The 13774-nt window shown below is 39.8% G+C and overlaps 2 protein-coding genes across 2 annotated transcripts; one reads left to right on the forward strand and one right to left on the reverse strand.

Moving 5' to 3' along the window:
- Positions 1-254: 254 nt before the first annotated feature.
- On the forward strand, positions 255-9340 carry LOC306796174 (L-lactate dehydrogenase B chain; the record flags this gene model as incomplete). The annotated part of the gene is made up of 7 exons (XM_079294984.1): positions 255-383; positions 5839-5956; positions 6028-6201; positions 6282-6455; positions 6550-6667; positions 7531-7654; positions 9173-9340. The coding sequence occupies 7 exons, from the start codon at positions 255-257 to the stop codon at positions 9338-9340; spliced, it is 1005 nt and encodes a 334-aa protein (XP_079151110.1).
- Positions 9341-11467: 2127 nt separating this feature from the next.
- Positions 11468-12354, reverse strand: kiss2 (kisspeptin 2; the record flags this gene model as incomplete). Its single annotated transcript, XM_079294910.1, has 2 exons — positions 11468-11718; positions 12243-12354. 2 exons carry the CDS (start codon positions 12352-12354, stop codon positions 11468-11470), a joined length of 363 nt encoding a protein of 120 aa, XP_079151036.1.
- Positions 12355-13774: the final 1420 nt, after the last annotated feature.

Here is a 13774-nt window from a genome sequence, read left to right on the forward strand (position 1 = left end):
GACCTGCTGTAGATCGTTGTGTAACCATTGACTGACTCATTGGAGAATTGCTCCACAGAGTGACGGCTGGTGCAGCAGCTCTCTGTGCGTCCTCGTTGCTCCTGTGTCCTGTGTGGTAATACACTAACATCTTTGGGCACACTGCTGTGTGTTGGAGGCTGTAAATGAACCTAAAGGACGAGTTGAGACACAAATTGTGACTGTGGGACCTGCTCACCAGGACATGTCTCCTCTGTGTCTCCCTCCAGCTGATCATGTCCTCAGTGCTGCAGAAGCTCATCACCCCTCTGGCCAGCAGCCCTGCTGAGCCTCCCAGGAACAAGGTGACGGTGGTCGGAGTGGGCCAGGTGGGCATGGCCTGCGCCATCAGCATCCTGCTGCGGGTAAGACACAACAACAGCAGTGGGCGGCTGTGGCTCAGCGGTGCAGCCGGTCGTCCCTGTCTGCGTGTGGAGGTGTCCCAGAGAAAGACACTGAAACCCCCGCTGCTCCCCGGGAGCTTCACAGCAGCCCACTGTACTGTCAATATACGAGTACCTGTAAATATACGAGTACCTGTAAATATACGAGTACCTGTCAATATACGAGTACCTGTAAATATACGTAAATATACGAGTACCTGTAAATATAAGAGTACCTGTCAATATACGTAAATATACGAGTACATGTAAATATACGAGTACCTGTCAATATATGAGTACCTGTCAATATACGAGTACCTGTAAATATACGAGTACCTGTAAATATACGTGAATATATACGAGTACCTGTAAATATACGAGTACCTGTAAATATACGTGAATATATACGAGTACCTGTAAATATACGAGTACCTGTAAATATACGTAAATATACGAGTACCTGTAAATATACGAGTACCTGTAAATATACGTGAATATATACGAGTACCTGTAAATATACGAGTACCTGTAAATATACGTAAATATACGAGTACCTGTAAATATACGAGTACCTGTAAATATACGTGAATATATACGAGTACCTGTAAATATACGAGTACCTGTCAATATACGAGTACCTGTCAATATACGAGTACCTGTAAATATACGTAAATATACGAGTACCTGTAAATATAAGAGTACCTGTCAATATACGTAAATATACGAGTACCTGTAAATATACGAGTACCTGTCAATATACGTAAATATACGAGTACCTGTAAATATACGAGTACCTGTCAATATACGAGTACCTGTAAATATACGTAAATATACGAGTACCTGTAAATATAAGAGTACCTGTCAATATACGTAAATATACGAGTACATGTAAATATACGAGTACCTGTCAATATATGAGTACCTGTCAATATACGAGTACCTGTAAATATACGAGTACCTGTAAATATACGTGAATATATACGAGTACCTGTAAATATACGAGTACCTGTAAATATACGTGAATATATACGAGTACCTGTAAATATACGAGTACCTGTAAATATACGTAAATATACGAGTACCTGTAAATATACGAGTACCTGTAAATATACGTGAATATATACGAGTACCTGTAAATATACGAGTACCTGTAAATATACGTAAATATACGAGTACCTGTAAATATACGAGTACCTGTAAATATACGTGAATATATACGAGTACCTGTAAATATACGAGTACCTGTCAATATACGAGTACCTGTCAATATACGAGTACCTGTAAATATACGTAAATATACGAGTACCTGTAAATATAAGAGTACCTGTCAATATACGTAAATATACGAGTACATGTAAATATACGAGTACCTGTAAATATATGAGTACCTGTCAATATACGAGTACCTGTAAATATACGAGTACCTGTAAATATACGTGAATATATACGAGTACCTGTAAATATACGAGTACCTGTAAATATACGTGAATATATACGAGTACCTGTAAATATACGAGTACCTGTAAATATACGTAAATATACGAGTACCTGTAAATATACGAGTACCTGTAAATATACGTGAATATATACGAGTACCTGTAAATATACGAGTACCTGTAAATATACGTAAATATACGAGTACCTGTAAATATACGAGTACCTGTAAATATACGTGAATATATACGAGTACCTGTAAATATACGAGTACCTGTCAATATATGAATACCTGTAAATATATGAGTATATATGAATGTAAATATGAATCTACTATCAGTGGTGTATAGTAACGAAGTAGAAATACTTAGTTACTGTACTTAAGTAGTTTTTTTGGGTATCTGTACTTTACTTTACTACTTATATTTATGTTGACTTTTACTTTTACTTCACTACATTTTGCAAAGAAAACTGATACTTTTACTCCGATACATTTCCCCTGAAACCTTCGTTACTCGCTACAAAATCAAATCTATCTTCAGAAACAAATGAATCATGAGAGCAGCGTCGGGGACTGTGGTGGAACACAGACTGCAAGCAAGCAGGTTTGGTGAATCAGTGGTCCTAGCAGCAAGTTAAATCATTGGTGAATCACGTTAATGCACAATTGCAAACAAGTGCTCTCAAAGCCGCGGTGTTTTGATTCCCTGTGATGCCAGGATGCTACATGCTATAAGCTAGCGGGCGACTACATGAGTGGAATTCCACTCTACGATGACTGATTTCATGACGGAAGCAGAAATGGAAGCACCTGCGACTCCCGAAACAAACGACGGTGGTGACGAAGACCAACATCAGTGGATCGCTAGCGAGTTAGTGAGCTGAGGAAGTGTTGACGGGAGCCGAGAGACCGCAGCGTTAGCATTAGCGTTAGCATTAGCATTAGGGAAATCCTTCGCAGCTGTGCGCAAGCTGTCTGTGACGCTGAACACACCTCTACCTGCCTCAGCGGCCTGTGAAAGGCTATTTAGCATCGCAGGACTAGTCTTCAGCCCAAGAAGAGCGAGACTGAATTCTCGCAATTTTGAAAACCAACTTCTTTTGAAGATGAACAGGACATTTTTCAGTTTCAAGTAATGACTGTGTTGCTGCTTTAGTATTGATCATGTTTTGATATTTGAGTCATGTTGTGGATGATCAGATGGAGTTATGATGGTAGCAGTCGCCCAATTGCAGATTCAGCTTGAGCAAAACCTTTGTCTATTGTGTTCAAATCAGCCCATAGGAGTTTACAAGGCAGGTTTCCTTTCTCTAAACACTGACCTGATGCATCAAGTGGATATGTTTTGCTGAACATAATATTATGCATTTGCCCTCTACATCCTCTAGTCTAATGAGCAGACTTATAAACGCACTGTTACAACTCCTTCATAGTGTCATATTGCTTTTCGGAGAATTATGATGATAAGTTCATAGTAGATGCAAAAGTATACTTATGTACAATATATTATGTTGAACATTGTTGCTCCTGGATGGATCACAGCAACCCAATTATGTTCAACACAGCTCCATGTCCTTGGTCATGGTGCCACAGCACTTAAAAGAATAAACTTCATCATTCTCACAATTCTGACTCTTTGCTTTTTCATTAACAGCATTTACTTGTACTTTTATTTTCAATGAACAGGTTATGATGTTCATTTAATGTTCAGGTTATGAGGTACATTTAATATCAGAAAATTACTTTTGTACTTAAGTACTTTTGTACTTAAGAACAATACATATCAGATACTTTAAGACTTTTACTCAAGTAGTATTCTAATAGGTGACTTTTTACTTTTACTGGAGTCGTTTTCCAGTAAGGTATCTTTACTTTTACTCAAGTATGGCTTTTGGGTACTTTATACACCACTGTATACTATACGTTTGTAGAGCGAATACAGAAATCTGATCGATTGCCATATGTGTAAAATACATCAGTGTATGTCTTTCAACAGTCATATACTGTGTACAATTATATTTCAAAATGTTTGTTTTAAACTGAATTAGATTTTTGATGAAATAAAGAAGTAAACGCCATGAAGATATGAAGGGACCAGGTTCCGTCTGTGCCGGTGTAATACAACAATACCCCACATAATAAGATCAATCAGTATTATGTGAAACTAAGACGGCAGATGTCATTCCATGTGTGTGACATGGTGGTAAATCATATTGTTCGTACCTATATTATATAATTTATAGCTGTATTTTATAACAGTTATACCTGGAGGGGAGGAGCATATGGTGTCACATATCTTACACACACGTGTTTATGTCAGACAGTGAGACAGACAGAGACAACTCAACAGCTAAAATCATAATAATAATAATATAGTAGCAGTGGATATAATATAATGATAACAATAATAACAATAGCAGAAATAATAATACAAATATGAGGATATAGGATGCTTAAGTATATGAAAAAGATATTAGAAAGACATCTGGTCCATAAGTAATGCAGTGAATGTGAAAAACAGATATTGAATCAAAAACATTATTTTCATATATGTTTACACATTTTGTCCATTGTTTAATAAACACATGTTCATAAGGATTGTGAGGAGAAAAAGACTTTTAGATAGAAATAATGTGTATATATTGTATATCTTTAATGATTTATTTCACTATATATCATTAGTATATATATATATATACTGTATATATATATATATATATATCGTATACAGTGGCGGGACGTGCATTTCATACCTGGGCCTTCACTGCTGTCCTGCAGCTGAAATACCACCTTATAACCACATTGTGGCGCCACAGCTCATTTTTAAGGCTGTAACTATGTACGTCTTCGTATTAAACCGTTCGGTACGAGTCGTTTGAATAACGCTCGAGCATTTAGAGAAGGCAAAAGCCTAAATTCAGGAAAATATGATGTTCTCAGCTGGCCTGGCTGTGGGATCCACAGTCATTCCTCAATGACAAGCCGTGACCCAAAGAGAGTGACATTTTACTTTCACAACAAGAATGTTGAACGCACCTCTCTGCAGTGTCTTTCCTCCTCTCAGCACCTTGTGTCATGGTGCAGCTCAACTCAGTCAGAATGCTCATATTTGATTGGCTGAGCTGCATCACGTGATGTGATTCACTACCCATCAGCCTCAGCTGGCTGTTAAGTTTCGTTTCACAACAGTCACGTGCTCACCCACTGACCAATCACAGCACTCTGCACCTAGCGGGAAAGCTACAGATGAACACTGAGCTGCACTAATGCTGACGTCATTATAGGCGGCTAGCAGCGCTGACACGTCAAAGAATACGCCCAACATATCAAACGAAAGATCTGATTGGTTGAACACTATGACAATCAACAATATCGTCCCCATGTACTTTAATCTGCACTGGCGGCAGGTGAGAGTCTGCAGGCATCTGGCTCTGTTCTACCTAGAGACACAGAGGTGAGATGTGATTGGATAAAAGCTCTACTTAAAACAAGCTGCACTGGAAGCAGAGCAACTGAGGAAGACAGTAGCTGTGCAATGAGAACATAAGATAATGGGAACAATATTTTTATAAATTATAATACATGTAGTGTATTTAAGAAAAATTGTTGAATGATAAATATATATATATATATATATATATATATATATATATATAAATATATATATAGCTTTGTGATTCTGTTTAGGCCAGCAGAGAAGGCCTTGCAGGCCCTGACGGCCCACCACTGATAGTATATATATATATATAGTATATATATATATATATATATACAATATATATATATATATATATACTGTATATATATACTGTATATATACTGTATACTGTACGACATATTTTTGCGCATAATGTTTGATGTTTGACAACATTGAAGTTATAAAAGCATCACCATATCTGGATTCTAATTGAAAGATGAAAACCCTGCTGAGAGTCTGAGACCCCCATCTGAGAGTATTCCGTTGTGAAGTAGTGTCCGTCTCCTCCATAATGCTCTGGACAGGACCTGTGTGACGAGCTGGCTCTGGTGGATGTGATGGAGGATCGTCTGAAAGGAGAGATGATGGACCTGCAGCATGGCAGCCTCTTCCTCAAGACCTCCAAGATAGTGGCTGACAAAGGTCAGGACCGGCTGCGGGAGAAAGGTCTGCAGACATCACCTGTTGTTTCACTTTCTCTCCTCTTCCTCCAGACTACACGGTCACAGCCAACTCTCGCCTGGTCGTGGTGACGGCCGGCGTTCGCCAGCAGGAGGGCGAGAGCCGCCTGAACCTGGTGCAGTGGAACGTCAACGTCTTCAAGGCCATTGTCCCCCAGATCGTCAAGTACAGCCCCAACTGCACTATCATCGTGGTGTCCAACCCTGGTGAGCATGAGGAAACACACATTATCATCAATAACTATAAATGCTATCGATAGCCGCTGGTTGTAACACACCCTCCACAGTGGACGTGTTGACCTATGTGACCTGGAAGCTTAGCGGTCTGCCCAAGCACCGCGTCATCGGCAGCGGCACCAACCTGGACTCGGCCCGCTTCCGCTACCTGATGGCCGAACGCCTCGGCATCCACGCCAGCTCCTTCAACGGCTGGGTGCTGGGAGAGCATGGAGACACCAGCGGTGCGTACTCTCTCCGTTACCACCATCAGGGCCACGGAAAACCTCAATGCCACTTGACTTGAGAGTCACACACAGTGTTTTGCTGGTCTTTCAGTGCCGGTGTGGAGCGGAGCTAACGTGGCAGGAGTCAACCTGCAGAGCCTGAACCCTGACATTGGCACTGATGGTGATAAGGGGCAGTGGACGGCCACACACAAGGCTGTAGTGGACAGGTAGACTGGACTCATTATGGAATACCAGTTCATTCAATGCTAGATAAATAAACCAGTCTGTGAAATACATCCTGTCATATATTAATGAGGCAATACATATATAAAACCTATGTATATGAGTCATTATCGTTAAATAGATCAATAAATTGGCGGTTAGCGAGACGTTAGCATACCATAGATATATATGTACTTGGAGCCAAAGGCCTGATGTCACTTCCTGTTTAGCATCCGTGACACCACTGCCAGAAGAGGATCCACTTCCTCTCTGTAAGAAGAAGCATGGCCGTCCTGTAGGTCACGTGTGTCCGTCTCCTCGCTCAGCCTCCTGCTGCTGCATGGAGACTAAACACAGATGAAGTGGGCTGATAGCTGCTGTCATGTGCATGGCCATTGTTTCTGTGTCATCATTCAACAGGTCTGTCAGTGGCAGTGCTTCTGTGTTGGTTGGACAGCAGCCTCACTCACTGCATTAAGGGCTCATTCATCGTACATCCAGCAGCAATCAGCTGAAACCACCTCTTACCTCCAGAGCCTATGATGCATCATACATTATTCATACATTGATGATTCAACAACCTGATATTAACCTTTCGTAACTGATGCTAAATATGCTGACAAATGACACAATGATGTGATTTCTTGCATTGCAGACTAGGCTTATGAGAATATATGAAGTGACGTATATCTGATATAGTGGGAGCTCTATTTGTGCACTTGTCACATCACTGTGGAATGCACTTCACATCTCTTGGGGTCAGGTTCTACAGGGTCAGGGTCAGATCATAGAGTGCTGGTAAATATCTGTAGATACATGTGAATTGTTGTGATGGATGTGAAGAGTCCTGTGGCTGTTTGTGTCGCAACGCCTACGAGGTGATCAAGCTGAAGGGCTACACCAACTGGGCCATCGGTCTGAGCGTAGCAGACCTGACTGAGAGCATCGTCAAGAACATGAGCCGGGTCCATCCGGTCTCCACCATGGTCAAGGTCTGCCACACACACACACGCACACACACACACACCTACACACACACACACACACACACACACACACACACACACACACAGACACACACACACACACAACCACACATACACATACACACACACATACAACCACACATACATACACACACACACACACCTACACACACACACACACACACATACACACACACACACACGACCACACATACACACACACACACACACACAGACACACACACACACACACACAACCACACACACACAACCACACATACATACACACACACACACATACACACACACACACACAACCACACGTACACTTACAGACACACACAAACACAAACACAACCACACATACACACACACACACATACACACACACACACAACCACACATACACACACACACACACAACCACGTATACACATACACACACACACCCACACACACACAACCACACACACACAACCACATATACACACACACACACATACACACACAGAGTTTTACGTTTATGTTTATATTTACATTTATATTTACATTTATATTTATGTTTATGTTTATATTTACATTTACATTTATATTTACATTTACATTAATATTTACATTAATATTAATATTTATGTTTACATTTATGTTTACAGTGATACTGATATTGATATTTATGTACAGGTTGTGTATACTTTAATCCCGTCCTGAGACTGATATCCATCTTCTCACTTCAGTCAGAGAATAAAAGCTAATAAGTACTATATATAATAAGTTGTAATATGATGTAATACGTATTTCCCAAAACATTAAACCATTCACTTAATACTGTCTCTGTGACCCTTGTGCATCACGTAATGGCTCTTTTATTTCCATTCATTGTTTAATCATTTTGTCTATGTTAATGCAGATGTCATACATTTTGCCATTTGCCATTTTCTGTATTTTTGAAGTTGCACCTCAGCTGCTATAATAAAATACAGACACTCAGATCCTTAAGGACACAAATGTCCACAGAAACCCAATAAAAGCACAACGTGTGTTTCAGTGTAGATCCAGTCATGGACTAAAACACACATATATATATATATATATATATATATATATATATATATATATATATATATATATATACAATACTGGTTTCCACTCTGTCGCTGCTCTTATGTGTTGGATGCAGATCACTCCATCTCCCCCGAGCATTTAGTACACACAACATAATGCAATGTTCTCATTAAAAACACTGGCATTATGGAAGAAAAGGGTTCAAATCATGAACATTTGGTAGTTATGAACATTGAACTCAGTGAAAGTAGAAAATAATATGAATATGTCATTTTATGGCACATTTTGACATTTCCGTCCTCTGAGGACATGAGCACAACCTTTGTAGAGAGTTACAGGGATGCATATCTACTGAGTGTGTGTGTGTTCTCTTGCCTCCTCCCCTCACTGTGTGTGTGTGTGTGTGTGTGTGTTCTCTTGCCTCCTCCCCTCACTGTCTGTGTGTGTGTGTGTGTGTCTCAGGACATGTTTGGGATTGGTGAGGAGGTCTTCCTGTCTCTGCCCTGCGTGCTGAACAGCTCCGGCGTGAGCAGCGTGGTCAACATGACGCTGACGGACGGCGAGGAGGGCCAGCTGAGGAAGAGCGCTGACACGCTGTGGGGCATCCAGAAGGACCTCAAGGACATCTGAGCACAGCCCTTCATAACGTCCCCCTCTTCACACGGAGCCGCTGGCATTTAGAAGGAGAACACCAGGCTTTCAAAGATCGTGTGGCTGAGGATTTCAGTTTTGCATACGTCATCCAGCCTGATATATGATTTCATATCAGGCTGGATTATGTCTCCATTATATCACCATTAGGTCTGTGCTCCTTTAAAAGAGGAACAGAATATCTCCCAGCAGTAGGCTGATGTTGTGTGTTACTGTGTTTATGTGAGGTGACCTGTGTTACTCTACCAGCTGTTGGGATCAAGCACAAGCCCTGTCCTCCTCCCCCACTCGCTGTGACTCCTTCCTTTAGTTGCCTGCACTGAAGCACTCAGACAAAGAGCCACAGATCCAAGAGGGCTGTTTCCCTCCTTCGTCTACGAGTGTTCGTCAGTGTTAGCAGTCCAGCTCCACATGTCTCTGTCAGACCTCGTGTTGTGTAACTTAATAAAGTTGGACCTGAAGGCTCGTGTGTGTTTGTGTGGTTTATTCTGTGAATGAGGATACTCATCATTTCATTGTGAAGAACACACCACTGCACAAAGAAGGACTCACTTTAGAGACAGACGTATTCATTCCATTGCATCAATTAGAAAATAATGTTTGTTTACTATTTCTAAAAGGTTGGGTGGGTCCATATTTCTAAACTGCCAATGACATTTTTAATGTTCAACAGCAGGTTGAACATTAAGTTAGGCGATATTATAAATATTTATGACATGCAAAGTGTTCTCATTTTAAGTGATAAACAATAGCAGACATAACTGAGCTTAAATGTAGCATTAATGATTTATTGTGAATAGAATGCTGTTAATGGGTGAATTGTACGTATACACCATGATTTTCTACTTCTTAGCCCAATACATTTGATATTTTATAGAATTTAAGTAAAGCTACCAGCTAGGACTGCAGGCCAGAGGTATACTTTTTGTCATATTTCACAGGTGCTTTATTCAATCATTCCAATGTTTCATGACAAGAGGAGCCTGTGAAGAGCTCAAAAGATATGAATAGACAAAAGCCAGCAGCCACACCCTGTTCACCTGCTGCGCTCTAAAGAGATGCAGAACCACCAGACTTCAGATCAGCTGCTTTCCTCCGGCTCAAAATATATCATATTGTTTTATTATCTGTGCTTTCCTTACGTAGCAAAATGAGACTACAAACTGCATTTCATTGCCAACCCTGTTTACAAAGACAATAACTGACCATGTAATTAGTTTCTATCATCGTAGTCTGTTTCTGTTTGAAAGACTAATATCTTGGGGTCCTGGGGGTCCTGGGGGTCCCCAGTCTAAAGTTCAAACAGATACAATAGAATAGATGAATCAGATGTATCACACACTGTCAGGGGATAGGAACACACACTATTCATCATGTGCTCTGTCTATTTCAATTCAAAAAAATATGCAAATTAACATTTTTCTTTTTTTAAATAATGCTAATAATATATTTTCTTTCGATGACATTAATTACTGAACTAATTTGAAAGAAATAGGTTTTAATAATGTTTCTTACAGTAGTTCATCTACATGTTAAACACGTTCATCATTGTGGAGTCCCCAGAACACGTAGCTGTTATTTATATCTTCATTTATCAATTTATTTTTTATTTGACTCATATTCAATTGCAGTTTATTCTAGGTTTAGTATTTTGGTTTTCTAATGATCATTCTATTTGTATTGATGCTGCTGCTGTATGTTGTCTGTAGTGACATCCTCTGGTTGAATGGAGCCACTGCAACATCACAAATGAGCTTTTATAAATGTCACAAAGCAGCTGTTATTGTGACGTCTGACGTTATCATAACGGTGCATTGGTTAAATACTGAGATGACGCAGAGCAAACATGTCACTACATGTCAGTGTCTGCTGCAGTGTTTGTTTCCCTTTTTTATGTATTTTCTTTTGATGTTTTTTTTCCCCAATTCATAAAATAATTCCACAGTCAATATAGGTAATATAGGTAAAAAAGTTTTATTCAGAGAAACATAATTTTTTATCTGAAGCAAAATATCTTTTTTAAACACGAATGGACTGTTGACTCTTCACCAATGGACACAAGTTGTCAGAGAAAGACGCAGGTCTGTTGTGGGTGGGCTCGTCCAGTCATCGCGAGTAGACCGAGGGGCGAAGAGAGAGGGCCGAGCGTGTGTTCGTCCTGCCTCTTTTAACGGCTCTTCTGTAAGTGTAGCGCTTCCCAAAGCGGAGGCCGAACGGGTTGAAGTTGAACTGACTCCTGCGGTCGTTGCACAGGAGCTGCCGCTGCTCCTCGTTCTCTCTCAGGGAGAAACACGGGTTGGCGTCCTCCAGCAGAAACTCTCCGGTAGTTCTTCTCGTGAGCGCAGAGAGGACTGATCCTGAGGACACATACACACATCGATTTAAGTTCAAACTGATTGATCTGCTTTAGTTTCCTTAACTGACCCAAAATAGAGCCCATATTAAGAGCAAACGTCCTGCATTCAACAAAGTCTAGAAATATGATTATGGTCAAATTAATTATCACTTTAGTCTTTTTCTTTATTACTGTAATTATTATTTTATTGTTGTTTTTAAATCTATCGTTTAATTTGATTATTAGTGAAGCATTTTGCTCTTGGATCAGTGTAGTTACTTTTCATAGGTTGATCTATGTATTGTATGTAAAATCGTGCAAAATAACTGTCCTGCTTACTAAATGTAAAATATTTCGCTCTGACATGTAGAAATTACAGGAAATATTCAAGGCAAGCATGAGTCACTTTTTTGAAGAATTGTACTGAAGTACTTGTGTAAATGTATCTTACTTACCCTCCAGTCAAGTGAATAAAATATGATCAAAGAATAAAATATAAAATATGATCAAATCTTCAGTTAAGAGTCATGTCATATGGTTGCCCACCTGTTGCACGTTTCCTCTGAGCAGAGTCGAATCCCGGCAGAGCTGCTCGCACTCTGCCTCCACCCTGACCAACTATCAGCCCGCACACCACAATCAAAGCCGCGAGTCTCATGATCCTTTCTCTCTGCGTCCAAACAGATGGATGGACGTGTTTATGTTCACTTCTCAGCAGGTACTAACACGGTCACTCCTATCGGACCTGTTTTATATTTCCACCAGGTGACCTCGTGCACCTACAGCTCACAGCCAATCACAGCCGCCTGCGTCCTGGCGCCGTAAATTGTGGAGCTGTCCGCTGCTGCAGGTGCTGAAATGTGTAAGTCATCAGCTCTTCTGGGAAATGTTGCGAGCTCAGTTTGCTGCTGGGATCATTCATCCAGTACGAGATAATATGACACCGCATGTTTAAAAGTAGTGAAGTCGTCAGAATTCAATAATCAAGAGGCAGAAACGAAAGTAGGAAGACTGTAATTGAGCAATCCAGGTTCCGGTTTGGCTACATTATTGCAATGAGCAGCAGCAGAACGGCTGAGTTGTTCATAGAAAATGTATTAAAATCTAGTTTGTACTTAAATATATTCTACTTTCATTGATATGATTCACCAATGTGTTAGCATGCAAGGAGGGAGGCCCGACACACACAGTAAACGCCATGAAAGGATGGTGATGGTGATGATGATGATGAAAAAGATGATGGTGATGATGATGGTGATGATGGTGCTGGTGCTGATGATGATGATGATGATGCGGATGATGATGCTAATGATTAATAGTGATGATGATGATGATGATAATGACGGTGATGATGATGATGGTGATGATGACGGCCATGATGGTGATGATGATGATGGTGATGATGATAATGATGATGATGATAATAATGATGATGATGGTGATGATGGTGATGGTGCTGATGATGATGATAATGATTAATAGTGACGATGATGATAATGATGATGGTGATAATGATGATGATAATAGTGATGATGATGATGGTAATGATGATGGTGATGATAATGATGATATTGATGATGGTGATGATATTGATGATATTGATGATGATGATGGTAATGATGATGATAATGATGGTGATGATATTGATGACGATAATGATGGTGATGATAATAATGAAAAAGATGTTGGTGATGATGATGATGACATCCATGATGATGATAATAATGATGATAATGATGATGATGAGATGATAATGATTAATTGTGATGACAATGATGACAATGATGGTGATGATAATGATGATATTGATGATGGTGATGATAATTATGATGGTGATGATGATGATTATGACAATGATAATGATGATAATGATGGTGATGATGATGGTGCTGATGATGATGATGATAATAGTGATAATGATGATATTGATGATGGTGATGATAATGATGGTGATGATAATGATGATGATGGTGATGATAATGATGATGATGATGGTGATGATTATTATAAAACAGGTGATGCATAATGAATCAGCCCTTGTAGAGATTTTATCAACTTTAAAGATAATTAATATAATA

Source organism: Melanostigma gelatinosum, assembly GCF_949748355.1.
Source record: "Melanostigma gelatinosum genome assembly, chromosome: 22".
In the NCBI taxonomy this organism is placed as follows: domain Eukaryota; kingdom Metazoa; phylum Chordata; class Actinopteri; order Perciformes; family Zoarcidae; genus Melanostigma; species Melanostigma gelatinosum.